Raw genomic sequence first — 1,385 nt, 5'->3', positions numbered from 1 at the left:
AAAGTCAAGATTTACAACCATTTATTCATTTTATGACATCTAAAAGTACGTGAGAAAGCGAAATAGAATTTAGAAACGAAATAACCCCATAAAATTTTATAATAATGGGGAGAAAGATGAGCTTCACTGAGGAGGTGAGATGTAACGTTGAAGATATCCAGGTCTTCATTTCGAATTCGATTTTTTTTCCTTTACCAATTTTACTTAAACCATTAACAGTTCTAAGAAATGCTTAACAGTCACAACTAGTCTGAATATCTGCAACAGCGCAGGCTCTGCAAAAGGAGCTAAACAGCCATGCAGTGGTGATAACACAGATTAAAGTTAAGTGAACTAAAGAAGAACAGAGACGCTCTTTTCATTTCAGTCTAATTTCCCCCAACAAGTCATTGATTGACTGAAGGCTATGGTAGAATAGACTTGCCCCAGGTGCCGTGCAATGTGATCGCCCAATATTTTGTGAAAAAACTTAAATAAAAAACTATAACTTAAGCATGTATAACAAACAAAAACGGAAAGAGAGAAAGTAGGATAGAGGAGGAGAGAGGGGAAGAAAGAGTGTAAGAGAGAGAGAGAGAGAGAGAGAGAGAGAGAGAATACGAACTAACCACATTTTCATCAATTTCTTCATACGGATGATTGTTCTCATTTACATTTTGAACATTAGAACTGGCGAAGTTATTATCTGGAGTTGAGTTTCGTCTGGAGGAAATACCAAAAGAGTATCATTAAGTGGTACATGAACGGCAAAATCTGTAAGGCGTCGGTTAACATATTTTAAGGGATTTAGATACGTTCATTTACGTTTTGATTTCAAATAGCACTCAGGTCTTTCAGAAAAATGTTTTAAAATATTAAACTAGTATGAATGGGGACCACAACGGGATTATTAGGCGAAGGGCTGACAACACCTGTGTTAATATGTGTGTGGTATCCATGACGAAAACACTTACCTCTAGCGGTTATAGTACATTATAAATAGCTTTCATGGATTTGTAAAACTGTTTGTTGTAGAGTAGAGGTATTGTAAATTAAGGAGTATTTTGTTAACTCATAATGCTTGACTCGTAATACATGTGTGTGTGTGTTGTTGTTGTTGGCACTCCGTCGCTTACGACGTCGAGGGTTCCAGTTGATCCGATCAACGGAACAGCCTGCTCGTGAAATTAACGTGCAAGTGGCTGACCACTCCACAGACACGTGTACCCTTAACGTAGTTCTCGGAGATATTCAACGTGACACAGTGTGACAAGGCTGGCCCCTTTGAATTACAGGCACAACAGAAACAGGAAGTAAGAGTGAGAGAAAGTTGTGGTGGAAGAGTACAGCAGGGTTCGCCACCGTCCCCTGCCGGAGCCTCGTGGAGCTTTAGGTGTTTTCGCTCA

The 1,385-nt window shown here is 39.2% G+C and overlaps 1 protein-coding gene across 2 annotated transcripts in view; it reads right to left on the bottom strand.

Moving 5' to 3' along the window:
• The window catches only part of LOC106874494 (uncharacterized), a 44,452-nt gene that overhangs the window by 31,720 nt on the left and 11,347 nt on the right, over nucleotides 1-1,385 (bottom strand). Inside the window, exon 4 of one of the 2 annotated variants that reach the window (XM_014922240.2) lies at nucleotides 609-702. The exons of the other annotated variant lie outside the window; for it this stretch is intronic. Coding sequence (XP_014777726.1) covers nucleotides 609-702 — 94 coding nt within the window. The remainder of the gene's footprint in view (nucleotides 1-608; nucleotides 703-1,385) is intronic. 2 annotated transcript variants of the gene reach the window in all.

The sequence above is a fragment of the Octopus bimaculoides genome, chromosome 5 (assembly GCF_001194135.2).
Source record: "Octopus bimaculoides isolate UCB-OBI-ISO-001 chromosome 5, ASM119413v2, whole genome shotgun sequence".
NCBI classification, from domain to species: domain Eukaryota; kingdom Metazoa; phylum Mollusca; class Cephalopoda; order Octopoda; family Octopodidae; genus Octopus; species Octopus bimaculoides.
This window is presented reverse-complemented; position numbering and strand designations above follow the sequence as displayed.